General features: G+C 46.0%; 1 protein-coding gene across 1 annotated transcript in view; it reads left to right on the top strand.

Moving 5' to 3' along the window:
- Window positions 1–17214: 17214 nt before the first annotated feature.
- Window positions 17215–25674, top strand: part of LOC141073064 (uncharacterized) — a 35816-nt gene continuing 27356 nt past the window's right edge. The window contains exons 1-4 of the mRNA XM_073560380.1: window positions 17215–17410; window positions 18461–18584; window positions 21918–22015; window positions 22094–22172. Of these exons, the coding sequence (XP_073416481.1) occupies window positions 17387–17410; window positions 18461–18584; window positions 21918–22015; window positions 22094–22172 (325 nt within the window). The 5' untranslated portion in view covers window positions 17215–17386. The remainder of the gene's footprint in view (window positions 17411–18460; window positions 18585–21917; window positions 22016–22093; window positions 22173–25674) is intronic.

Below are 25674 nucleotides of genomic sequence, written 5' to 3'. Positions count from 1 at the left end.
AGTCAATTTTAGTATAGTATGTTGCATATACCACCCAAGACTATATTATAGTAACTAAAGGACAGTCATAAACCAAAACTGGAATAAAACAAAAACACATGACCATAGTCCTATCATTAAAAATATTTTATTGATATACCATAATAATATAAAACCAAGGTTTAATTAAAAAAGCAGCAAAACATCAAATATATATATATGATAATATGCATAAAAATTGACATAGAAATTGAAGGGTCAGCTAACCATAATCATAAGAGAAGGTTACACATATGTGTAGGGTCCCATGCCACAGAAAAATATGCAAATAGTGTTACATAACGAATATAAAAATATATGTAATAGTGCCGTAAAGGTATGTGATAAAAAACATATATTAACAAAACGACATACAATTAGATTAAAGTGCAAAATATGTGCTAACAAAAAACACAATTTGTGTGAATAATAAACACTAAAGTGCAAAGTGCAATAGTGTCCAGCAGGGGTTGCTACACATAGATAAAATTGCGATTTTGTGACCACGAACGTATATCTCTTAACGAATGAGAGTGTATGAAGGCGCAGTTAGGAGATAAACAATCACCACAGGTAGTAGTAAACCAATCAGAAAAGTGAAATGGTTGCTGCCAACAACCAGACTATAGTGTTAAATAGTTATACCTGTGGATTTATAAATGCTCCTACACGCCAGAGGTAGCTGCCCTTCCCCAACGCGCGTTTCGGCCAATTGCCTTCGTCAGGGGGTGGATACTAGCAGAAGCCAATAGGTATTTATGTACCAAAGAACCAATCAAGAATCATTAAACAAAATTTAGACCAATCACAGTCAGAAAGGCGTGGTGTTTCAATTATTATTAAAGCATATGCATATAATGCACATGACCTGAATTGAATGAAACTGCCACATCTAGCATTAAGACATTAAATACTGGTATAATGTAAAACCATCAAGTATAAGACACTGCACAGATCGCAGTTTATGTGGTGGCTGACATTGTGTATCAAACAGCCAATCATAGCCCGTAAAACAAAAATTGGGCCAATCAGCATCCAGGAGGTGTGGTGCTTCAAATAGTCACTCAGTCTGTACAAAATTGCACCAATAACTGGTAGCGTATCAGACAGCCAATCATAGACCTTCAAACAAAAAATGGACCAATCATAGTCTAGAGGGCGTGACGCTACGAACGATGTCTCCATTGGAACAAAAATGCGGATGCATACGTAAATACTTAATAATCACAACAACCAGCAGATGAATATCACAATGACACCACATAATACAAGGCTATGAAATTTACAGAAACCGCCATCTAGTTGGTAATTAACACCGATAGTTATAATGTGCAGTGTATAGGACTGGATAGACTTAATAACCAGCGGTTGTTACATATTTTTACAAAGCCGCAGTGTCTAAATATCATATCCCAAACTATATTGATACTTATTGCTTAAATAATACCACAACTGCCACATATAAATATTTAATGGTCACTGCAGCCAGCGGATGAAAGTCACAAATGACGCAACATAGCATATAACTACGCAATTTATAAACGCCGCCATTATATGATAACTTAAATCGTGCAGAGCTCAAACAAAAAGGCCACAATAAAGTCATACTATAGGATGTCTACTTCTCTCCCCCAGAAAGAAACCTGTCACATTTCAAGTAGCTGTATCCGTTATACTCAATGGAAATAATTTAGTTTCTGTAGACACACAATAGAAGAGACATCAACTTATAATAAGCATCAATAGTTGTATTGATGTATTAAAAAAAAAAAAAAAATTATTATGTATATATATGTATAAACAGACTTAATGGCCAACTGTTATTGCATATCTATACAAAACCGCAGTGTCTGGATATCTCAACCCTAGCTAAATTGATACATTTATTTCTTAATACCATATACCAAAGGAGATTATTATGAAACCAAAGTCATCTAGTCTAAACATGCATGTAAAAATGTCAATCACAGACATAGCATGGATTAAATATTGCATTACTCAGTAGATGGCAGTAATCGACGCACATGGCGCAAAGAACAGCAGGACACGCCAACGAGCCACGTCAGCCTCCCCACTGAAAGCGTGTTGCAGAAGGGAGGTGAAAGACGCGACACACCGGAGGCCCATGCATGCCCAATTGCAGCACGCGCGTACCTGACACAACTGATGTATATGCAGTACACAAACAATGGTATTCATGTTGATTGCATCTTATATATAAAGAAAAAATATAAAGGAAAAAGAAAAATTTCATTCATCTTGAGAAACTTCAAGGATGTTCTCAAGGTCCATGTTGACAGTTGTGAATATTTGGATTATATGGAATTCTTCATATTATATAATATATGTATAGTTCCAGCCTCCAGGCAAATATTTCATATAGAAACAACCACGTGCTAAAAAAACTGTAAAAATAAATAAAAATGTAAGATAAAAAGCAATTATTGTCATATTGGTACATAAACATAAAATATAGTAAAAGATCTATTATTAGAAAAACAATTCAGAGAAATGGAGCAAAACTGTTATGCTCATTGAGACCAAATGGCTGGACTGTGTTGAGTGTCCATATCCATTTGGTCTCACATTGTGCAAGTTTCTGACTAACCTTCGAACCTCTGATATTGGTGATCAGAGTATCTATACCACGAACTCTTAATAGTGTACTATCACAGTTGTGGTATATTTTAAAATGTCGAGGAATAGTTTTCAAATTATCCTCTTTCTCAGCTGCCCTAATGCCAAGAACATGTTCTCGAACTCTGACTTTAAGTTGTCTCGTTGTCATCCCTACATATATTTTTTGACACGGACATACAGCAAAATACACCACCGCTTTAGATGCACAGGTTATATGGTGTCTGATCTTAAATATACGATCCCCCGCCTGATTAAAGAACGTATTTGTACGTTCAATGTTGGTACAGGCCACACATTCCCCACACGGAAAGCAGCCAACATTACTTCTTGGGAAATTGTCTAAAAAGGTTTTTTTAGGGACAGGTACATAATGGCTCTTAACCAGCATATCACGTAAATTGTCAGAGCGTCTAAATGTAATCTGCGGTTTTTCTTGCAAATAGTTAGCTAATATCGGATCAGCACATAACACTGGCCATGACTTCTCCAAACATCTTCTAATTGCCTCAGATTGGGCATTAAATTTTGTGAAGAATCTCACTTTGTTAGATGTATTCTCCTTTTTACTATTATATAATAACGAATTCCTTGTTGAATGTTTAGCTCTTAAATAAGCTTTTTTGACCATCCGGTGGCTATATCCTCTAGCATAGAATCTGCTCTTAAGATCTCGTGCCCTATCTTCAAAGACTGCATCTGAGGAACAGATCCTCCTTAAACGGAGGAATTGGCCAATGGGGACTGATCTAATAACAGATCGTGGGTGAGCTGAAGTGGCATGTAGTAGGGAATTTACTGCGGTTGGTTTACGAAAGATGTCTGTTTGTAAGACATCATTACAATCACGTGTGATAGAGACATCCAAAAAGTCAACACAATCGACTCGGGCTGAATACGTCAAATGTATATTGACCATATTATCATTAAGGCTTAGCATAAAGGAATCTAAGGTGTTCTGAGTACCCTGCCAGATCAAAAGGATGTCGTCAATGTACCGCGCCCAAAAAGGGACGCGGTCCATTGACGACAAACGATCCGACAAAAACAGGTCCCTCTCCCACAGCCCCAGGAACAAATTAGCGTAGGCCGGCGCGAAGGCCGCGCCCATCGCAGTGCCCTGGAGCTGCAGGAAGAAGGACCCCTTAAATGTAAAAAAGTTATGTGATAAAGAAAATTCCAACAGCTGTAGGATAAATTTTACCATCCCATTTTCATAGTTGGAGGTCTCAAGAAAAAATTGTACTGCTCGTATGCCATCATCATGTCGTATATTAGTATACAGTGATTCAATGTCACATGTCACTAATAAGGTATCTTTCCCAATGTGTAACCCGTCTACCTTTTTCAAAATATCAGATGTATCCTTTACATATGATGGGAGGGATTCAACCAATGTCTGGAGTTTGGCATCAATGAACCGATTTATTAGTTCCAAATAGTTCCCTGTCCCTGATACAATGGGTCTACCAGGTGGTGATGTTTTATCTTTATGGATTTTTGGTAATAGATATAGAGTGGGGATGATGGGTTCAGAAACCCTCAGTGCCATATATAGTTCTTTAGATATCACCCCATCACTGTGAGCTTGTTTCAATATTCTCTCCAATTCTGCTTCAAAACTATTAGAAGGATTGTATGTTAATTTTTTATAATATTGTTGGTTCTTTAGTTGTCGAAAGACCTCTTGCTCATACTGTTCAGATGGCCAGATGACAATATTACCACCTTTGTCTGAGGGTTTGATCACCACATCATCCCAACTCCGGATCTTCTCTATTGATCTACGTTCCTCACCTGATAGGTTATCCATTTTAGCATATCTTGGTATAGACTCCAAATCCTTAGATACGAGCTTAACAAATAAGTCTACATTGGGGCATGTTGATAGAGCTGGAAATTTCTTAGATTTTGGCTTAATAGAAGCTGGAATGATGTCACTCTCGAGAATATTGTGCTCTTCTGCTATTACATATATTTTTATATTCGTTATGTAACACTATTTGCATATTTTTCTGTGGCATGGGACCCTACACATATGTGTAACCTTCTCTTATGATTATGGTTAGCTGACCCTTCAATTTCTATGTCAATTTTTATGCATATTATCATATATATATTTGATGTTTTGCTGCTTTTTTAATTAAACCTTGGTTTTATATTATTATGGTATATCAATAAAATATTTTTAATGATAGGACTATGGTCATGTGTTTTTGTTTTATTCCAGTTTTGGTTTATGACTGTCCTTTAGTTACTATAATATAGTCTTGGGTGGTATATGCAACATACTATACTAAAATTGACTAATTTCCCACTATATCCCCTTTATTTGCTGTTTTCCCTCCCTGTAGATCTCACATTTTATGAGGGACCACAAGTTCTCTATGGGGTTCAGATCAGGTGAACAAGGGGGCCATGTCATTATTTTTTCTTCTTTTAGACCTTTACTGGGCAGCCACGCTGTGGAGTATTTGGATGCATGTAATGGAGCATTGTCCTGCATGAAAATCATGTTTTTCTTGAACGATACCGACTTCTTCCTGTAACACTGCTTGAAGAAGATGTCTTCCAGAAACTGGCAGTAGGTCTGGGAGTTGAGCTTCACTCCATAATCAACCCGAAAAGGTCCCACAAGTTCATCTTTGATGATACCAGCCCATACCAGTACCCCACCTCCACCTTGCTGGCGTCCGAGTCGGAGTGGAGCTCTCTGCCCTTTACTGATTCGGCCTCGGGCCCATCCTTCTGGCCAATCAAGAGTCGCTCTCATTTCATCAGTCCATAAAACCTTAGAAAAATCAGTCTTAAGATATTTCTTGGCCCAGTCTTGACGTTTTATCTTATGTTTCTTGTTGAAAGGTGGTCGTTTTTCAGCCTTCCTTACCTTGGCCATGGCCCTGAGTATGGCACACCTTGAGATTTTTGATACTCCAGTAATGTTGCAGCTCTGAAATATGGCAAAACTGGTGGCAAATGACATCTTGGCAGCTTCACGCTTGATTTTCCTCAATTAATGGGCAGTTATTTTGCGCCTTTTTTTATCAACCCGCTTCTTGCGACCCTGTTAGATATTTGCCATGAAACGCTTGATTGTTTGGTGATCACACTTCAAAAGTTTGGCAATTTCAAGACTGCTGCATCCCTCTGCAAGACATCTGCATCCCTCTGCAAGACATCTCACAATTTTTGACTTTTCAGAGTCCGTCAAATCTTTCTTTGGACCCATTTTACCAAAGGAAAGGAAGTTGCCTAATAATTAAGCACACCTTATATAGGGTTTTGATGTCATTAGACCACACCCCTCCTCATTACAGAGTTGCAAATCACCTGATTTACATAATTGGCAGTTGGATTTCAAGCCTATACAGCTTGGAGTAGGACAACATGTATAAAAAAGATGATGTGATCAAAATACTAATTTGCCTAATAATTCTGCACACAGTGTAGATTGATATTTTGGACACTTTTCTTATCCCATCAATTGAAAGGCTGTTTGGGGATGATGAAATCATTTTTCAAGATGATAATGCATCCTGCCATAGAGCAAAAACTGTGAAGACTTTCCTTGAAAAAAGACACATAAGGTCAATGTCATGGCCTCCAAATAGTCTGGATCTCAATCCAATTGAAAGTCTTTGGTGGAAGTTGAAGAAAATGGTCCATGACAAGGCTCCAACCCACAAAGCTGATCTGGCAACAGCAGAGAAAGTTGGAGCCATATTGATGACGAGTGCTGTGTGACACTCATTAAGTCCATGCCTCAGAGACTGCAAGCTGTTAGAAAAGCCAGAGGTGGTGCAACAAAATACTAGTGATGTGTTGGGAGCGTTTTTTTGCTTGTTTGCTTTTCATGATTCCATAATTTTTTACTCAGAATTGAGGGATTCCATAATATTTCCCTATTCTTGGTTTAAAAAAGTAACCATTACTGACTACCACATTGTTGTTCTTGATTTCTTTTAGTGTTTCTTAAAGCCAGAAAGTTGCCGTTTGAATTGACTTTAGTTTTGTGCCAGGTCTGTGATCGGCTTTTTTTACTACAAAATTAAACAACTGAATGAACATCCTCCAAGGCCGGTGATTCCATAATTTTTGCAAGGGGTTGTATATTAATCCAGAGTGTACCCATCTCCAGACCTCGAATCGCTAAGGGGATAGCCGCAAAGCCAGGTCCAATTGAGCGTTTAAATTTAGTCCAATCCAAGGGTCCCACATATCAGTTCTAGTTGCTTCTATTCGCTCATATAACATGATAGTGTTCATTCTTTCCTTTACTAAAGATATCGATAGTGTGGGAGTTTTCCACTTCGCCGCAATATGGATCTTGGTGGCCATACACAAATAATTTACAAGTTTGTGAGAGTTTTTTGAAAATCGCCAGTCTAGTTCCCAACAGAAAGGCAGAGGGTTCTAAGTCAATCTATCTACCAAACATTTGCTCTTATGCCATAGGTCAGATACAACTGTACAAGACCACCAGATGTGTTTCATGTCACCAGGTACCCTGCGTCCTCTAAAGCATTCACCAGAAACACTTGCATAGATGCCATGAATTTTATCTGGAATGTAGTATGCTGCATGAAGAAAATTCAAGGAGGTCTCTACATGGGACGTTTGGTGACTTCCTTTTGACAGTGTATCACAACTGCGGTACCATTCATCTATTGACATGTTAAATCCTAGATCCCCTTCCCATTGTAACATGTATTTTAATTTCCTATCAGCATGTGGTGGGCTAATGATAGAATAAATCAGTGAGATTAAACGACCCGTTGGGAAGGGGAACAAACACTTTTTTTTCCCAAAGCTCGTTGCCTGGAGAGGGGTTTTGTTTGGGAGAATTTGCTTGGCAAAGTGGAATATCTGATTTATACGCATGGCTTCTTTGACTGGGGACTCATATTTTTGAACAAATTCCTGTCTATCAAGTAAGACATTAAATGGGGAGCTGAGAATTCTTTTCAGCGTCCACCATGAAAAAAAATTGTGATTCGAGGCCCGGTTGAAACATAGGATTGTGCAATATAGTAGTCAGTGGGGAGGGATTAGATTTCCGTTTATATTTAAACCGCACTTTCCACCAGAGGTGTAATGAGTGAACTGTAAAGGGCGCCACAGCTACCAGACCCTGCAGAAGCCATTCTGTAGACCACATTAGGCCTGATAGCGATGATGGCCTAGAAAGGATTTTAAAGGCCCTTTTACATTTAGCGATGCACCAGCGATCCAGACCACGATACGACCCGGTCAGGATCGCTGGTGCATCACTAAATGATCGCTAGTGAGCTGTCACACAGGCAGATCTCACAGCGATACAGCGGATGATACTTACCTTTCAGACGCGGCGATCCTGACGTCCTCCCGTCCGTGTCCACGAGTCGCTCATCGGCGCCAGCAGGAAGCGCCCGATGAGAAATGGAGCCGGCCGATCTTGCGCGATCAGCGATGGACAGCGGGGGGAGCCGGTCGGAGGTATCACACATAGCGATATCGCTATAACGTCAAAAAATCGGTGATGTTATAGCGATATCGCTATGTCGCTATGAGTAAAACCCCCTTAAGAGAACCTCTCTGGGTTTATTGCTGTATGATCAAGTATTGATTAATTGAGCAATCTGTGCAGACTTATAGTAAAGTGCAAAATTAGGCAGGGATATTCTCCCTTCTTTCCTGTGAAGGAACGTGGTTTTTTTGTGCAATTGTTTTTTTTTCTCCTTGCCATAGGAATTTGGGCACCATCGAGTGTATATGGGAAAACGTTCTGGTTGGTATCATAACCGGAAGGGATCTAAAGAGATAAAGAAAGCGAGGTAATGACACCAATTTTATTGCATGCAACCTACCGAGCCAAGATAGCTTCAAGGATGACCATCTATTTAGATTGGCTTGAAAACCCTGAATCAATGGAGTGTAATTCCATTTGAACAGTCATCATATTGACCATTAACTTGATCCCCAGATAAGATAGATAATGTTCTTTGCTTGAGAATGGGTCTCTTGGAGGCAAAGAATGTCAGGATTATGTTTTCGATAGTCCAAAAAGGCCTTCTTGCGTTTTAAAGGGGAATTAAAACCCCTGACATTATGTGATAAACATGTTTGGTTAAACTTGTAATGCTAGGCAAATATTCAGGATTGAGAGTCCTCAGTAGTTGATACTATGAACATATAGATCTATGAACTGGTCCAATGTTTATATTTATGTTTTTCCCCCTCCCATATTGATAGTTCTGCTTCACGTCACTTGTCTTATCTATTGCATTTTTTCTAGGCTGTATTGTGTATAAATATGTGACTTCAGATTTTGTATTAGTCTATGCCTGATGAAGAGACCTGAGTAGTCTCGAAAGCTTGCAATGTATTACCATCTTTTCAGTTAGCCATTAAAAGGTATCAACCACTGAGGACTCTCAATCCTGAATATTTTTCTATCCACTGGCTAACACGGTACAAAGATATACATCTTTCCTGTAATGCTAGGCAGTAACTCACCCCATGGACATGGAACTGAAGTCTTGAGCTAACCTGCGTAAGACAGCCTTGAGTATGATAAATACAATGGGTGAGAGTGTCCCTGGGAGGAAACAATTGGGAAAGACGGAAGGGGGGGGCAGACAAAGACACATAAATAATAAACAACTAACATGTACTGTATGTGCACACGTTGCGGATTGGCCTCAGGAGTTTCTGGAGCAGATTCTTCATCTCTTGGCAGAATCCGCAAGTCAAAATCCGTGCTTTTTTATGCAGATTTTGTGCGGATTGTCATGCGTTTTTTGGGCTGCAGTTTTCTATAATGAAAGGGGTGTAGAAACAGCGGAATCTGGACAAAGAATTGACCTGCTGCGGAAATTTAACCGCTGCAGATTCCGTGCAGAATTTTCCGCAGCATGTGCACAGCATTTTTTTTTTCCATTGCTTAACACTGTATGGTCAAACACTTGTGGATCTGCAGCGATTCCGCGCGTGTGCACATACCCTAAATGGGCTACAAGTCCAGTTCGCATAATGATCTGGAGGCCTTTATTAACGAGATCAATCCAAAATTCACTATACAGTGGGGCAAAAAAGTATTTAGTCAGTCAGCAATAGTGCAAGTTCCACCACTTAAAAAGATGAGAGGCGTCTGTAATTTACATCATAGGTAGACCTCAACTATGGGAGACAAACTGAGAAAAAAAAATCCAGAAAATCACATTGTCTGTTTTTTTTTTCATTTTATTTGCATATTATGGTGGAAAATAAGTATTTGGTCAGAAACAAAATTTCATCTCAATACTTTGTGATATATCCTTTGTTGGCAATGACAGAGGTCAAACGTTTTCTGTAAGTCTTCAGTAGGTTGCCACACACTGTTGTTGGTATGTTGGCCCATTCCTCCATGCAGATCTCCTCTAGAGCAGTGATGTTTTTGGCTTTTCGCTTGGCAACACGGACTTTCAACTCCCTCCAAAGGTTTTCTATAGGGTTGAGATCTGGAGACTGGCTAGGCCACTCCAGGACCTTGAAATGCTTCTTACGAAGCCACTCCTTCGTTGCCCTGGCGGTGTGCTTTGGATCATTGTCATGTTGAAAGACCCAGCCACGTTTCATCTTCAATGCCTTTGCTGATGGAAGGAGGTTTTCACTCAAAATCTCACGATACATGGCCCCATTCATTCTTTCATGTACCCGGATCAGTCGTCCTGGCCCCTTTGCAGAGAAACAGCCCCAAAGCATGATGTTTCCACCACCATGCTTTACAGTAGGTATGGTGTTTGATGGATGCAACTCAGTATTCTTTTTCCTCCAAACACGACAAGTTGTGTTTCTACCAAACAGTTCCAGTTTGGTTTCATCAGACCATAGGACATTCTCCCAAAACTCCTCTGGATCATCCAAATGCTCTCTAGCAAACTTCAGACGGGCCCGGACATGTACAGGCTTAAGCAGTGGGACACGTCTGGCACTGCAGGATCTGAGTCCATGGTGGCGTAGTGTGTTACTTATGGTAGGCCTTGTTACATTGGTCCCAGCTCTCTGCAGTTCATTCACTAGGTCCCCCCGCGTGGTTCTGGGATTTTTGCTCACCGTTCTTGTGATCATTCTGACCCCACGGGGCGGGATTTTGCGTGGAGCACCAGATCGAGGGAGATTATCAGTGGTCTTGTATGTCTTCCATTTTCTAATTATTGCTCCCACAGTTGATTTCTTCACTCCAAGCTGGTTGGCTATTGCAGATTCAGTCTTCCCAGCCTGGTGCAGGGCTACAATTTTGTTTCTGGTGTCCTTTGACAGCTCTTTGGTCTTCACCATAGTGGAGTTTGGAGTCAGACTGTTTGAGGGTGTGCACAGGTGTCTTTTTATACTGATAACAAGTTTAAACAGGTGCCATTACTACAGGTAATGAGTGGAGGAAAGAGGAGACTCTTAAAGAAGAAGTTACAGGTCTGTGAGAGCCAGAAATCTTGATTGCTTGTTTCTGACCAAATACTTATTTTCCACCATAATATGCAAATAAAATGAAAAAAAAAAACAGACGATGTGATTTTCTGGATTTTTTTTTCTCAGTTTGTCTCCCATAGTTGAGGTCTACCTATGATGTAAATTACAGACGCCTCTCATCTTTTTAAGTGGTGGAACTTGCACTATTGCTGACTGACTAAATACTTTTTTGCCCCACTATAGTTAGGCAACATGTATTAACCAGGCAAGCGAAACCCCGGCTTAAACTAAATTTCCAAGCCAGTTTATGCCACACAGAATAAAATAAAAAATAATTGGCGTGTATTATTATAAACGGATCAAAACGGCCAAAACTACTAACATTCAAATATGACCCGTGGGAGTCATCGGCTATAGATCTTAGATAGTCATCCATGGCAATGTACCCTTATGCGGCCTCCAAAAAGGAAAAGTGTGCCATGGGTTAGACTATTAAAGCATAATGGAAATAACCAGTAACCAGGATGTCCAAAACCTGTAAGTGACATTGAGCCCATGAAAGTCCTTAGGATTAGTGATGAGCGAACATGCTCGCCACTACTCGTTACTCACCAGAGTATCACTGTGCTCGGCGAGCACCGAGTATTTCCGGGATTACTCGGCGGGAACTCGAGTCTCCGCCCAGCATTTTTAGCAAACTTTAGACACCCAATCACAGTGCAGGGATTGTCGGCCAGGCTATGAAACGTTGCAGCCATCCTTGCTGTGGTCGTGCAGTGACTGGCTGGCCGCACAGCATCATCAGGGGTATAAGGGAGTGGACATCACCCTGCTCGGTGCATTCAGCTCCGGATTGAGAGAATGTAGGGAGAGCGGCTGTCTTGATAGGGTCAGAATTGGGCATTTATTAGTGTGGGGTCTACCATCCTAAATACTCACATCCAGCTAAGGCCTGTTTCACACTTCCGTTTTTGTGTCCGCCAAACGGATCCGTGGTAACCGCTATGGGACAAAAACGGATCCTGCAAAAAAAATAGCGGATCCGTTTTTTAACGGAAACCAACGGATTTGAAAAAACGGAAGTGTGAAACAGGCCTAAACCAACAGTCCTTCTAAGGACTAAATCCGAACCATGGAGGCTCCAGTGTTAGGCAGGCAGGGGATTGTACGTCACTGTATACACATCAGTGCAAGGCCTGCAGGCACTGTATGTGTGTATATAGAGCATTGCATACATCATATCTGTGCGTGCTGACATTTTAGCCAGTTTACAGCTTTTTTTCTCTTTTCTGCCTGGCTGCCAGTTTTGGTTAAATAAAGCAGTATTTAGGCCAAAAACAAAAAAAAACCATACAGGTAACACATTTTTTGCTGCTGAGCCGTCTACACCGGAACTTCCGGAATCTCCTCCATTCTCCTCCCGTCACCGCCGAGCCGTCTACACCGGAGCCGCCGGAATCTCCTCCATTCTCCTCCCGTCACCGCCGAGCCGTCTACACCAGAGCCGCCGGAATCTCCTCCATTCTCCTCCCGTCACCGTCGAGCCGTCTACACCGGAGCCGCCGGAATCTCCTCCATTCTCCTCCCGTCACCGCCGAGGCGTCTACACCGGAGCCGCCGGAATCTCCTCCATTCTCCTCCCGTCACCGCCGAGGCGTCTACACCGGAGCCGCCGGAATCTCCTCCATTCTCCTCCCGTCACAACCGAGCCGTCTACACCGGAATCTCACAGGAGACAGAACAAGGAGGCAGTGTCTGGTGCACTGCGAGGAGGGGGAGGAGCTAAGGAGACGTCTCTACAGGTCTTTCGCTTATTGTAGTTTAGTCCCGCCCCCAGGTCACATGACGGTGACGTCACCACAGGTCCTTCACCACATCTCTCCTGAGCCCCGCCCCCTGGTCACATGACGGTGACGTCACCACAGGTCCTTCTCTTCTCTCCTGAGCCCCGCCCCTGATCACATGACGGAGACGTCACCACAGGTCCTCCCGCGCTAAGTGCAGCCGCTCCGTCCCGGGTGTGCGCAGCTCGTGTTCTCTGGGGTCAGCCAGCAGCAGATTTCCGGTTCCCGCCATTCCGGTGAGATGACAGGAGGGTTTGTGGTGAATCTGTGAGAGGAGAGTGTGGGGGGAGATCAGAGCTGTTCCTGTGGAGGCTCCTGCTCCATGTGACTGCGGCTCCTCAGTGTTGGGGACGGGCAGCATTGTATGGGGGATGTGCAGCGTCTCCTCCTCACCTCACGGCCCCCGCTGGAGGTGTAGTTACCACGGTGACCGTCCCCCGCTGGAGGTGGAGTTACCACGGTGACCGTCCCCCGCTGGAGGTGGAGTTACCACGGTGACCGTCCCCCGCTGGAGGTGGAGTTACCACGGTGACTGTCCTCCGCTGGCGGTGTAGTTACCGCGGTGACCGTCCCCCACTGGAGGTGTAGTTACCACGTTGATCGTCCTCCGCTGGAGGTGTAGTTACCACGTTGACCGTCCTCCGCTGGCGGTGTAGTTACCACGGTGACCGTCCTCCGCTGGCGGTGTAGTTACCGCGGTGACCGTCCTCCGCTGGAGGTGTAGTTACCACGGTGACCGTCCTCCGCTGGTGGTGTAGTTACCGCGGTGACCGTCCTCCGCTGGAGGTGTAGTTACCACGGTGACCGTCCTCCGCTGGTGGTGTAGTTACCACGGTGACCGTCCTCCGCTGGCGGTGTAGTTACCGCGGTGACCGTCCTCCGCTGGCGGTGTAGTTACCGCGGTGACCGTCCTCCGCTGGAGGTGTAGTTACCACGGTGACCGTCCTCCGCTGGTGGTGTAGTTACCGCGGTGACCGTCCTCCGCTGGAGGTGTAGTTACCACGGTGACCGTCCTCCGCTGGTGGTGTAGTTACCACGGTGACCGTCCCCCGCTGGAGGTGGAGTTACCACGGTGACCGTCCCCCGCTGGAGGTGGAGTTACCACGGTGACTGTCCTCCGCTGGCGGTGTAGTTACCGCGGTGACCGTCCCCCGCTGGAGGTGTAGTTACCACGTTGATCGTCCTCCGCTGGAGGTGTAGTTACCACGTTGACCGTCCTCCGCTGGCGGTGTAGTTACCACGGTGACCGTCCTCCGCTGGCGGTGTAGTTACCGCGGTGACCGTCCTCCGCTGGAGGTGTAGTTACCACGGTGACCGTCCTCCGCTGGTGGTGTAGTTACCGCGGTGACCGTCCTCCGCTGGAGGTGTAGTTACCACGGTGACCGTCCTCCGCTGGAGGTGTAGTTACCGCGGTGACCGTCCTCCGCTGGCGGTGTAGTTACCGCGGTGACCGTCCTCCGCTGGAGGTGTAGTTACCACGGTGACCGTCCTCCGCTGGTGGTGTAGTTACCGCGGTGACCGTCCTCCGCTGGAGGTGTAGTTACCGCGGTGACCGTCCTCCGCTGGAGGTGTAGTTACCGCGGTGACCGTCCTCCGCTGGTGGTGTAGTTACCACGGTGACCGTCCTCCGCTGGCGGTGTAGTTACCACGGTGACCGTCCTCCGCTGGCGGTGTAGTTACCGCGGTGACCGTCCTCCGCTGGAGGTGTAGTTACCACGGTGACCGTCCTCCGCTGGAGGTGTAGTTACCACGGTGACCGTCCTCCGCTGGAGGTGTAGTTACCACGGTGACCGTCCTCCGCTGGCGGTGTAGTTACCGCGGTGACCGTCCTCCGCTGGCGGTGTAATTACCACGTTGATCGTCCTCCGCTGGCGGTGTAGTTACCGCGGTGACCGTCCTCCGCTGGCGGTGTAGTTACCGCGATGACCGTCCTCCGCTGGCGGTGTAGTTACCGCGGTGACCGTCCTCCGCTGGCAGTGTAGTTACCGCGATGACCGTCCTCCGCTGGCGGTGTAGTTACCGCTGCGACCGTCCCCCGCTGGCGGTGTAGTTACCACGGTGACCGTCCTCCGCCTACGAGGCTGATAATGAGCGGTCAGATCGGCGGAGGAGGCAGCGATGGAGTTTTGTGGCTTTTCCTGCAGATTCTTCCTGATAAATGTTGATATTTGGGCAGAATTTAGTGATTGTCGTTCTCTCGCCCCCTGTGATTTCCATCTTCTCCTTCCTCATGAAGAAGCCGGCAGGACGAGATCCCTCCAGCTGATCCAGTGCTCATCCCTCCTCCTCCTGAATGACCCCCGAGGATGGACGAGGACAGGAATGAGACCACCAGGAGATTATTCCACTGCGCCCTGGAGATCATCTCCCTGCTGAGCGGAGAGGTAACTCCTCTACATTTCTATCAGCTTTATTGTGTTACTAGAAATAGGCCCGATGCTATTGCATCGGGAGTGCAGTGAAATGAACATCCGCCGGCGGGCAGCTCAGCCAATCAGCGGTGCCGCTTTGCTTTGGTGGGGGATTCAAATCCCCCGCCGGCTGAGTGGTGCCGCGCTGGATTTGAATGCATGCTTGGCCCTCTCACCCCCCTATCCTGGTAAGCATGGTCCCCTCACCCCCCTATCCTGGTATGCATGGTCCCCTCACCCCCCTATCCTGGTATGCATGGTCCCCTCACCCCCCAATCCTGGTATGCATGGTCCCCTCACCCCCCTATCCTGGTATGCATGGTCCCCTCACCCCCCTATCCTGGTATGCATGGTCCCCTCACCCCCCTATCCTGGGATGCATGGTCCCCTCACCCCCCTATCCTGGGATGCATGGTCCCCTCACCCCCTATCCTGGGATGCATGGTCCCCTCACCCCCCAATCCTGGTATGCATGGTCCCCTCACCCCCCAATCCTGGTATGCATGGTCCCCTCACCCCCCAATCCTGGTATGCATGGTCCCCTCACCCCCCAATCCTGGTATGCATGGTCCCCTCACCCCCCAATCCTGGTATGCATGGTCCCCTCACCCCCCAATCCTGGTATGCACGGTCCCCTCACCCCCCCTATCCTGGTATGCATGGTCCCCTCACCCCCCTATCCTGGTATGCATGGTCCTCTCACCCCCCCCCCCTATCCTGGTATGCATGGTCCTCTCACCCCCCCTATCCTGGTATGCATGGTCCTCTCACCCCCCCCTATCCTGGTATGCATGGTCCTCTCACCCCCCCTATCCTGGTATGCATGCTACCTCTCACCCCCCTATGCTGATATGCATGCTACCTCTCACCCCCCTATGCTGATATGCATGCTACCTCTCACCCCCCTATGCTGATATGCATGCTACCTCTCACCCCCCTATCCTGGTATGCATGGGCCTCTCACCCCCCTATCCTGGTATGCATGGGCCTCTCACCCCCCTATCCTGGTATGCATGGGCCTCTCACCCCCCTAACCTGATATGCATGGTCCTCTCACCCCTATTAAACTGCACACATACAAAAAAAAAAGAACATGCATACTCACCTTTCTTCCCTGTGCTCCAGCGCTGTTCCGTTCTGCCGGAGGACGGGGAAGGAGTTCTGGAGTAGGCACATGCCCATACCGCGCTGTCCGGCCCATATTGCTGAAGGCACACTTTAAATGTGTCTTCAGTAAAATGGCGCCGGATAGTGCTATGCGCATGCGCGATTCCGACACCGCACTCCTGCCCGGTCTCCGGTGAGAAGAGAAGCGCTGCGGCAACGCTCCTCCCGGTCAGGTAAATATGTAAGTAATCCCGCGCCGCTCTTTGGCTGAGGCCAGGGGCGCAGCTTGGCGGGGGGGATTCAAATCCCGCGCGTCAACGCTCATTGACTCAGCCGGCGAGGGATTTGAATCCCGGCCACCATATCGGAATACCCATAACTTAGGTGTTCCAATATGGCGGTCGGCTCTGTCACAGCTTCTGGCCGCGGTGGATTGTGGGATAGCGACACAATCGCCGGAAGCTGTGATAGAGCCGATTGGCAATTATATAGTAGATGTGACAAGTCCGACATCGGGAAGAGGAAATCCAGAATAGAAGGAGAAGGATTCTTTACTGTAAGAGCAGGGATTCTGTGGAGCTCTCTGCCCGGAGGAGTTGTCATGGGGATTCCCTATAAAAGCTGTAGAGGGGCCGGGATGTCTGTCTGGAGTGTAATAATATTCCCGGTTATGGCCCCAGATTACTGGAGACGGTTATTGATCCCGGGATTTCTACTGATTGTCAGATCTGGAGTCGGGAAGGAATTCTTCTCCCTAAGTGTCTCTCTCCATACACTGGATTACACAATAGTGAGGAAGACACCGGGCGACTGTGTGACTCCCATCATCCATCTCCAGGAGTCAGGAGGGCGGAGCCCGGGCCCCATCACAGAGCCTCCCCCGCACTCCCGCACTCCCCGATACATGAGAGGAAGAAGAAGATCCTGGAGCTCAGCAACAAGATGATCGAGCTGCTGAGCGGAGAGGTGACTGCTGGGACATTATACAGGACTGGAGGATTCTGGGTGATGAGCGGAGAGGTGACTGCTGGGACATTATACAGGACGGCACTGGAGGATTCTGGGTGATGAGCGGAGAGGTGACTGCTGGGACATTATACAGGACGGCACTGGAGGATTCTGGGTGATGAGCGGAGAGGTGACTGCTGGGACATTATACAGGACGGCACTGGAGGATTCTGGGTGATGAGTGGAGAGGTGACTTCTGGGACATTATACAGGAGGGCACTGGAGAATTCTGGGTGATGAGTGGAGAGGTGACTGCTGGGACATTATAGAGGACGGCACTGGGGGATTCTGGGTGATGAGTGGAGAGGTGACTGCTGGGACATTATAGAGGACGGCACTGGGGGATTCTGGGTGATGAGCGGAGAGGTGACTGCTGGGACATTATACAGGACGGCACTGGAGGATTCTGGGTGATGAGCGGAGAGGTGACTTCTGGGACACTATACAGGACGGCACTAGAGGATTCTGGGTGATGAGCGGAGAGGTGACTGCTGGGTTACTATACAGGACGGCACTAGAGGATTCTGGGTGATGAGCGGAGAGGTGACTGCTGGGACATTATACAGGACGGCACTGGAGGATTCTGGGTGATGAGCTGAGAGGTGACTGCTGGGACATTATACAGGACGGCACTGGAGGATTCTGGGTGATGAGCGGAGAGGTGACTGCTGGGACATTATGCAGACTGGAGGATTCTGGGTGATGAGCGGAGAGGTGACTGCTGGGACATTATACAGGACGGCACTGGAGGATTCTGGGTGATGAGCTGAGAGGTGACTGCTGGGACATTATACAGGACGGCACTGGAGGATTCTGGGTGATGAGCGGAGAGGTGACTGCTGGGACATTATGCAGACTGGAGGATTCTGGATGATGAGCGGAGAGGTGACTGCTGGGACATTATACAGGACGGCACTGGAGGATTCTGGGTGGTGAGCGGAGAGGTGACTGCTGGGACATTATACAGCACTGGAGGATTCTGGGTTGTGACGGTGTCGTTGTTGTCAGGTTCCTATAAGGTGTCAGGACGTCGCTGTCTATCTCTCCATGGAGGAGTGGGAGTATCTAGAAGGACACCAGGATCGGTACCAGGCCGTGATGATGGAGGAGCTCCGGCCTCTTACACCACGAGGTGAGCAGCGAGGCTCCTTGTTGGCTCCGGTGGATGTGATGACGTCTCTCCGGCGTCCTCCTATAATAGATGAGTTTTCTCCAGACTTGCTCTGGTTTTCTCTACATTTTCTCCGTCTGACAACAGCTTTCATTTACCTGATTATTTTCTTCTGATCTGTGAGTCGCGGTTTCTCCGCTGTCGTCTCGTCTTCATCAGTCTTGAGTCTTCGTTCTCTTCTTTCAGAATCTTTCTCCTTCCTTAGAGCATCGGTCACATTTTCTCTGCAGATGTCTCGTCCTTCTGTCCGTTTTCTCCTGTGAGTTCTTTCGGTCCCTAAGTCTGTTGTGGATTGTTACTCAGCAGAGTCGGGGTTAATTTACTGATGATTTTCCCCCTAATCCGCTGTCGCTCGTCCGTCCCTCAGAATCGGTGCAGTCTGAATGGCGTCATCAGTCATGGTCGACGTCAGGCTCCTCCCTCTTGGCTGACACTTGTGTCACCTTCCTTGGACTCCTCCTTCATTCTCTCTTCTTCTTTGTGACAAATCACTTTCTCCGTTCTGTGCACAAAGTCCTGGATAAATATCGGCCCCGGACCGTCCCTCAGACTTCGAGACACGAGTCGCTGTCCTGACATAAGGATGGAACGTGGTGGAGCCGATCACCCGTCAGTCTGACATGGAGGCTTTCCAGCAGTTCTCCGGCCCCGCGTCTATTCACCACTCGCTCTGCAGGCGTAGAAGCACAGAACTCTCCGTACTGGAGGAGGTTGGATCACCGCGCACTGCTCTCTATAGGGGGTAGTGTTTCTCATTGGGGAGAGTGACATTTCTGAGTACGGAGAGTTATAAGCCATGCAATGCCCCATGGGAAATAAGATATGCAAATTTCCTCTTCGCAGAGAATGGGTCTTTAGCGCGAGATGTAGGACCCAGCAATCCTAGTAGTTAATATCAATGTTTCAGTCCCATCCTGATGGGGCTAATTTCCATTTTTCCATTGTTTCCTCCCCTTCCTCAATAAGTGAGAACATCGTTATTTTCCTTACACCGATGTTAGAAATCTTTTTTTGTGGGACAAATTGTGCATTTTACCGTTTAATGTGCTGATAAACAGGAAAAAGTTCCACCTAATTTCCACGTTTATATTTGGGTTCTGTTTCTCGGCATTTATAGGGCACTAAGAGCGACCTCGCTGCGATTTTCCAGGTCAGTGCAGTCACTGCGATTCCAAACTTGTGGAATATTTTTAGAATATATTTTATGATTTATAATATTCAGCCCTTTCCCTGAGACCCATCACTTTATCTTCCGTTATCGGAGCTCTCTGACTGTTTCTCTTCTTGAATGGCGCGCTGACCTCTTATTGGTGCCATTTTGGGGGCATCTGTGACCTTTTTGATCGCTGTGCTTGTATTGCATTTTTGGGGAGGTGTTCTTCATGCTCTGAATTTTCTTTCTTATGGTGTTTATGTGACAATGACAAATATGTTTGATACTTTTTTTTTTGTTCTCATTTTGGGAGACAAAGTAAAACTAATGGGGACTTCAACCTGAGATCTTATTCATACCGGGCTTCATAGGAAAGCCTTGGCGGCAGAGACGGGTCTTCTCCAGGCCCCTGGCGGTCACAGCAAAGCTTTGTTGGACTGCTGTGATTTAGTGACTGACTGACAGGAGAATGGGACACCCAACCACATAAAGGGAACATGTCATGTAAAGTAACATTAACCTTCAGACATGGGGTTAACCTGCAGGTTAATAATCTTTTGAACTTGCCTGGCTCCTGCACTGAGAGCCCCTCTGCCAGGAGGAAATTAACTTTATTCCCCCCGGCAGCGTTCGACTTCCAGCCATAGAGGTTCGGCCGGTGTGGCTTCAGTGACCGACCCCTCAGTGTACAATGATCAGCAGCTGAATCTGCGCCCTGGCACTGACTGACAGCCGGCTCTAATGAGGAGCCCTAACGCTGAGCCGGCTGTCAGTCAGTGCTGGGGGCACGGTAACAGCTGCCGCTCTCTATACACTGAGCCGTGACTGTAGCTGCACTGGCTGCAACTCTGACTGAAAGCCAAACGCTGCCACGTGGAATAAGGTTCAATTCTTCCCATCAGCGGGGCTCTCAGTGCTGACACCGGGCAGGTTTAAAATGCTATTAACTTGCAGATTAACCCCATATTTGCAGATTAATAGCATTGTTTTACTTAACAAGTTCCCTTTAAATAGCGCTATCAGCCGCAGTGAAGTGGCTAAATGGCAGCAATCGGACCTCGATCCACATACGCGCACCTGGCATCCTCCATGCATGAACCCAAAATATAAGGAAGGGGTTAACGAGCCTTATAACATGACGTCAGAATGCACGGGACGGCGGTTCTAGCCTCAAGAGTTGAATGACAGCAAGATTTTAGGCGCTTCGCTCTTCTTCTTCATGGGGTCTGATCAGAATGTCTTCTCCAAACTACTTAAGTGGGATGGTGACGCAGGTGTTGGCCCTGCAGGGACATCGGGCCGCACAATGATGGTAATAATCAGTGTAAGTCTCCAGTAAAGGGTTGTTCGTTCAGTAGAATATGTGTTATGGGGCTTTTCTGTGGAATCTGAGCAGACAATCTCTCCTTGGCTCCCCGTGTACATCAGTCAGCGCCCATGACCTCGGTGTCTGCTCTCTAGTGTCCTTCCTACACATTGATAGGCACTTTCCTCCTTAATAGTCAAACTCGGAACTTTCCGCGCACTTGCTGCCTATTTTAGTGTTTATATCGAGGGAATGTTGAGATTTATCTCTGTTTAAAGAAGAATTAAAACGCAGTAACTCGTCTTTTAATAAGAGGATGTCAGGTTCTCTCATCTTAGTGATCCCAGAGAATTCTGTACAGGAGGGAGGCCGTGTCCTCATGGTGATCTCATGAGCTCTCAGAAAACAATCCTGGTAAATAGTAACCGTCCTTCCCCCAATCTCCATTACGTGAATTAGGAAAGAAGAAACCGCTGGATAGAAATGTGGATCTTTCTCCAGCTCCTCTGTGGATCCTTCCCTGGTGGAGGGAAACTTGGAGAAGTTGTGTTTCTTAGTGCGGCTCCTCCATCTGACTGACGAGGGTCTTCTCTGTCCCTCTCCTCAGGGTCCTCATCCTCCGGGTGCAGAGCAGAGAGCATTAGGCTTTAGCATAACTGATTATCACTTCATACTTGGGGCCACAATGTGCTGGGACCTCGGTACCGGTGGTGAGGACCACAACAATGTAATTTATTCCCTGATACATAAATATAGAATTACCGGTTCTGAGAGACGTGTCTCATATATAGACAGATACACGGCAGGTCATGTATTCAGTCTGTGTCTCCCACAGATGGATCCAAGAAGAGAAATCCACCAGAGAGATGTCCCCGTCCTCTGTGTCCCCAGGACTGTCCAGAGGAGAATCACAACATCCCGGAGGATCATCAGGTAGATGACACTGAAGACCCCACAACATCTGACCATGAAGTGATGGGACCTGAGCTCATCTTACATTTTTCTTTTTAGGGTGAAGATCTGATTAATATTAAGGTTGCGGTTATACATGGAGCACAAGAGGCGATCACAATATGGGCCGATCAGCAGGGTGAGCAGGGGAGACTGTCATGTCTGATCTGTGGTCACCTACTGCTACTCCCATCATCTCATCACATGACACAATCTATAGTGTCATGTAAAAGTTTGAGCACCCCTGGTCAAAATTACTGTTATTGTGAACGGTTAAGCAAATGAAATGGTGAAGTGATCTCTAAAAGGCCTAAAGTTAAAGATGACACATTTCCTTTGTATTTTTGGTAAAAAAAAAATATGTATGTGTGTGTGTGTGTGTATATATATATATATATATATATATATATATATATATATATATATATATATATAATCACTTTTTAAATGTAATAAATTACAGACCGGAAAATGCGCCAATGTAAAAGTTTGGGCACCCTTGGAGATTGGTATGCTCAGATAACTAATCAAGGTTTCAGACCTTAATTAGCCTGTTAGGGTTATGGCTCATTCAGTATCATTGTTAGGAAAGGTCCGGGGATGCAAATTCCCAGCTTTATAAAAACCCAGCCTCCTCTAACCTTGTGCCAAAAAACAGCAGCCATGGGTTCTTCTAAGCCGTTGCCTAGCACTCTGAAAATGGTGGCGGCCCACAAAACAGGAGAAAGCTTTAAGAAGATATCAAAGCTTTTTTCAATGTGGCCCTTACCTCTTAGAAATGTAATTAAGAAATGGCAGTTAGCAGGAACAGTGGAGGTCAAGATAAGGTCTGGAAAACCATGCAAAATTTCTGTGAGGGATTCTCATAGGATTGCTAGAGAGGCAAATCGGAACCCCCGCTTGACTGCAAAAGACCTTCAGAAAGATTTATCAGACTTGAGTTGTGGTACATTGTTCTACTGTTCAGAGACACCTGTAAAAATATGGCCTTCATGGAATAGTCATCAGAAGAAAATCTCTCCTGCATCCTCACCATAATATTCAGCGTCAGAAGTATGCAAATGAATAAATAAGCCTGATACATTTTGGAAACAAGTCCTGCGGACAGATGATTTTATAATAGAACTCTGTGGCCACAATGATCAAAGGCATGTGTGGAAAAAAAGGCACAGAATTTTAGGAAAAAAACATCTCGCCAACCATTAAGCATGGGGGTGGATCAATCAAGCTTTGGGGTTTGTGCTTCAGCCAATGGCACAGGGAACATTTCACAGGTAGAGGGAAGAATAGACTCAATAAAATATCAACAAATTCTTGATGTAAACGTAACACCATCTGTAAAAAATAGCTGAAGGTGAAAAGAGGAAGAGGATGGCTTCTACAAATGGATAATGACCCTAAACACGCGTCACAATCCACAGTAGAAAATCTCAAAAGGCGCAAGCTGAAGGTTTTACAATGGCCCTCACAGTCCCCTGATCTGAGCATCATTGAAAATCTGTGGCGAGACCTCAAAATAGCAGAGGATGGAAGACGCCCCAGGAATCTCACCGAACGGGAGGAATTCTCCAAGGAAGAATGGAGGAAAATACCACAAAAACAAGAATTGCTTTTTTTTTTTCTCACTACAAAAACTGTTTACAAGCTGTGATGCTTGTAAAAGGTGGTGCTACTTGGTACTAACAATACACAGTGCCAAAACTTTTGCATCTACCCCTTTTCCTTTTTGAAAAATTGAAAATGTAAAGATGATAAAATATATATACAGCGTATATATGCGAGTATAAGCCAACCAGAGAATAAGCCGAGGCACCTAATTTTGCCACGTAAAACTGGGTAAGCTTTTTGACTCTTCTTCTTCAGGACCTCAGCAATTCTCCCTGGCATGCTCTCAATCAACTTCTGGATCAAATCCTGACTGATAGCAGTCCATTCTTGCAAAATCAATGCTTTTATTTTGTCTGAATTTGAAGGTTTTTGTTTGTCCACCCGTCTCTTGATGATTGACCACAAGTTCTCAATGGGATTAAGATCTGGGGAGTTTCCAGGCCATGGTCCCAAAATCTCTGTTTTGTTCCCTGAGCCATTTAGTTATCACCTTTGCTTTATGGCAAGGTGCTCCATCATGTTGAAAAAGGCATTGTTGATCGCCAAACTGCTCTTGGACGGTTGGGAGAAGTTGCTCTTGGAGGACATTCTGGTACCATTCTTTATTCATGGCTGTGTTTTTATGCAAAACTGAGAGAGAGCCCATTCCCTTGGCTGAGAAGCAACCCCACACATGAATGGTTTCAGGATGCTTGACAGTTGGTGTGAGACAAGACTGGTGGTAGCGCTCACCTGGTCGTCTCCGAATAAGCCGTTTTCCAGATGTCCCAAACAAACGAAAAGGTGATTCGTCAGAGAAAATGAATTTACCCCAGTCCTCAGCAGTCCACTCCCTGTACCTCATGCAGAATATCAGTCTGTCCATGATGTTTTTTCTGGAGAGACGTGGCTTCTTTGCTGCCCTCCTTGAGACCAGGCCTTGCTCCAAGAGTCTCCGCCTCACAGTGTGTGCTGATGCACTCACACCTGCCTGCTGCCATTCCTGAGCAAGCTCTGCCCTGCTGGTAGCCCGATCCCGCAGCTGAAACACTTTTAAGAGACGGTCCTGGCGCTTGCTGGTCTTTCTTGGGCGCCCTGGAGCCTTTTTGGCAACAAAGGAACCTCTCTCCTTGAAGTTCTTGATGATGCGATAGATTGTTGACTGAGGTGCAATCTTTCTAGCTGCGATACTCTTCCCTGTTAGGCCATTTTTGTGCAGTGCAATGATGACTGCATGTGTTTCTTTAGAGATAATCATGGTTAACAGAAGAGAAACAATGATGCCAAGCACCAGCCTCCTTTTAAAGTGTCCAGTGGTGTCATTCTTACTTAATCATGACAGATTGATCTCCAGCCCTGTCCTCATCAACACCCACACCTGTGTTAATGGAGCAATCACTGAAACGATGTTAGCTGGTCCTTTTAAGGCAGGGCTGCAATGATGTTGAAATGTGTTTTGGGGGATAAAGTTAATTTTCTAGGCAAATATTGACTTTGCAAGTAATTGCTGTTAAGCTGATCACGCGTTATAACATTCTGGAGTATATGCAAATTGCCATTAGAAAAAATGAAGCAGTAGACTTTGTAAAAATTAATATTTGTGTCATTCTCTAAACTTTTGGCCATGACTGTACCATGCTGGGCTCTATACCACGCTATATACCATGCTGGGATCTATGCCACGCTATATACCATGCTGGGCTCTATGCCACGCTATATACCATGCTGGGCTGTATACCACGCTATATACCATGCTGGGCTGTATACCACGCTATATACCATGCTGGGCTGTATACCACGCTGTATACCACGCTATATACCATGCAGGGCTGTATACCACGCTATATACCATGCCGGGCTCTATACCACGCTATATACCATGCCGGGCTCTATACCACGCTATATACCATGCTGGGCTGTATACCACGCTATATACCATGCTGGGCTGTATACCACGCTATATACCATACTATATACCATGCTGGGCTCTATACCACGCTATATACCATGCTGTTTACCATGCTGGGCTGTTTACCATGCTGGGCTATATACCA

The sequence above is a fragment of the Dendrobates tinctorius genome, unplaced genomic scaffold, assembly GCF_039654945.1.
Source record: "Dendrobates tinctorius isolate UK_male_01 unplaced genomic scaffold, ASM3965494v1 ptg000296l, whole genome shotgun sequence".
NCBI classification, from domain to species: domain Eukaryota; kingdom Metazoa; phylum Chordata; class Amphibia; order Anura; family Dendrobatidae; genus Dendrobates; species Dendrobates tinctorius.
This window is presented reverse-complemented; position numbering and strand designations above follow the sequence as displayed.